A 2,873-nucleotide genomic window follows, 5' to 3' on the forward strand; every position below is an offset into this window, starting at 1 on the left:
TGAGTGAATGTCTGGAGGTGTGGGCACCTCGGAATGATTGCGGTAAGCTAGCACTAAGTACCTTCCCCGTCCACCTTCACTCTTTTCTTTACAATAAGCCTTTCAAATAAGTCATGGTTGTACGGCAGTGAAGTATCGGTGTTGAACACTAATGTCATGCTGTCGATGATGATGATGATTCTCTCTCTGGGCTACTTATAAAATAATGGTTACATGGGGTTAAAGACCTCAATGACAAGACAAAACCTTAACTGTAAAGTCCAAAATCTCTCCACACTAACGACGACCTAATCTGTCCTGACTTCGAAACACCTCACGCGGCTTTCTTCTTCGTATTATTGTCTGTGGTATACTTTCAGCATTTTTCCTGCAAACTTTACTTCACCAGTAGCGAAATACTCTCGGGAATCGCGCCTACCTGATGAGCCCCAAGAAGAGCAAAACCGGTCGTGGGCTGTGGAAGATTTTTCAGCAACCTTATGAGTAGTGCATTACGTTTACTTCATTATCTTTCACATGATACGTGGACCAGGTCAGCATTATTTAGCTCAAACTACTTGGCCAAGTTTAACTCCACGCGTTTTCTCCCCTCTCCTCATCTGTCTCCCCAGAATAAGCCTCAATTTCATAGCATTAGGATGTAGACAGCTACAAAATCAATTGCCCAGTTTACTCGAATAGGTGCGACAAGGTCAGTCACGTGGTAGTTTTTCTCACTGCTGACCGTAACATGCTGCTCCGCCGGCCACCTCCTTTGAACTTACAGGAATTCGCGGTTGAAGAATAGGAAGTGTTTGCTGTATCCCCAAACTCTCCTGATTCTCCTACAGGATCTGAGCAAACAACCTGTGACGCGAAGGATAAAGGTGACTTTAATCGGATATGTGATCAGCAGAGTTGCATCCTTCCGAACTGGAGAGCCGAAGCTGAGTACTTCTCGATCTCGCTCAAAAACCCAGTTAGGTAGATTTTGAGCTTTTTACGAGCCCAACAATTTTGTTTACAACAAACAACTTAATTTGAAGATGAAAACAGAAAATCCAACCGACGGAAAAGACCTCGTAATGAATGAGGGATGATTCGCTTGTGGTTGTCATGACCGCTGGTCGCTTAGCTCAATAATAGTACACACGTTTTCCATCTGTATGCATGAACCGACACAGACAAGGACCACTTGTCCCAAAATTGATCTACACTGTGCATTTTTGTTCAAACTCCAGTGAACTAAACACATGAGTGTGATTATATGACAAATGAGACAACCAGAGTGGGCCCACTGCAATGCATCCAACTTTGGATCGCATATTTGTTTTATGAGTAAAACTCTGTGCATACGCAGTTGCAACTCTTGAATCAATGAAATCGTGGATTACGCAATTCTGACAGTATGACGGAGATCTTTACTCTGGATGTAAAAATACTTGTGTGAAATTGACCGCTAATTTGTAAATAACATCATGTCAAAGGGGTAACTCTGGGTAGCTCCACTTAATCTTTCTTCTGTAACTGAACATGTTGTGCAAAGACCGATGCTATTCATTCGATTGTGGTCACATTCGTGGTATTTCCAATATGACCCTACCCACCATTTTGATGAAAACGACAATTCACTACTTTTTCCCCTTGTGGGGGGCTCATCAGTTAAGCCGGTCTACAAATTTCGAACAAACTCGTTTTTCATACTCAAGCACCAGATAGAACAGAGATGCAGGTAGACCTCCACTTGCACATTGCAATAGTTTTGACGGCGGACTCGGTTCAGTTTCTCATGCACCAGGGTTATAAGTAGTATCGTACAGAGGAAAAATATACATTAGTTGTTTCAAAACGAAGGCTACGGTAAATTTTTGTTGCTAATTTCAAAACACTAGCTACAAAGCGAAACATTCTTTGAGCTAGTTTTTAACCCGATTTTTTATCCGGGGATGAGGGTGTCTCACACGAGTTCAGTCCGATTCAATAGCATAGATAGATTATTATGTAGTCGTTCCACTGACGACAGCTAGGCGCATTGCTACCATGCAACTTTAAGGAGGGAGGAGTTACTGGCAGGTTGCGTAAGCCTAAACAAGAGAAACTAAAACCCAGAGTGAGCTTCAGTGGACCACTTGCGGAGCTCTTGTGCACCTCAATCGATGATTTCTTTTGCAGTAAATGTAGGATGGTTAGGCTCACCTACAGCCAACCTGGTATTTCCCTTCGTCCTTGATTCTTACACTGCGTGCGCTTCACTGAGTCAAAGATCACCCAGAGTTTATACAGCAGATATACGGAGACTACTTGTCAAAGTTTCAACCGTGATATGAGACACCTCAGTCTCCCGAATGAGCTCAACCGTCTGACCTTTATACACACAAAAACACGCTCTAGCTGTAGTCGGCCAGTCTTTGATCAGGCTGTCAACCAAGACCGTCCTGTAACAAAATAGCGTACGTCACGTTCACTCATTAGTTGTCTTCATACTTTCTAAATAAGCTAGAAATTAGATTAGAAACAGCCTTGATTCACGACTGACAATGAGTGATTTAACTATTGAGTAGAAGAGTATTTGTGGCTAAGCAACCCAGCGTCCATTGAACAGAAAGTTTTGGTATTACTGGACTGTGCCTGGACTTTTGTAATAGGAATTTTACTGAAAAGCCCTACGTAAAATCCACCACCCGGTGTGTGTCCTGACGATGGAGAGCAAGGAAAATCAGGATCTTTACCGGAACCACAAGCACCATCTTCAAATGAGCACCACAGTCTCACAGAGTTGCATGTAGGGAAGTTTTTCTACCATCATCGACATCACCATCATCATCAGCATCATCATCATCCTCTTCATCAACATCATCATCATCACCATCATCATCATCATCATCATCATCATC

The 2,873-nt window shown here is 42.7% G+C and overlaps 1 protein-coding gene across 1 annotated transcript in view; it reads right to left on the reverse strand.

The window, feature by feature from the left end:
* Positions 1-2,873, reverse strand: part of T265_13411 (hypothetical protein) — a gene marked incomplete at both ends in the record, with an annotated part of 8,467 nt that overhangs the window by 2,955 nt on the left and 2,639 nt on the right. Inside the window, 1 exon segment of the mRNA XM_009168765.1 lies at positions 62-186. Within this exon segment, the coding sequence (XP_009167029.1) occupies positions 62-186 (125 nt within the window).

Source organism: Opisthorchis viverrini, assembly GCF_000715545.1.
Source record: "Opisthorchis viverrini unplaced genomic scaffold opera_v5_64, whole genome shotgun sequence".
Classification (NCBI taxonomy): Eukaryota; Metazoa; Platyhelminthes; class Trematoda; order Opisthorchiida; family Opisthorchiidae; genus Opisthorchis; species Opisthorchis viverrini.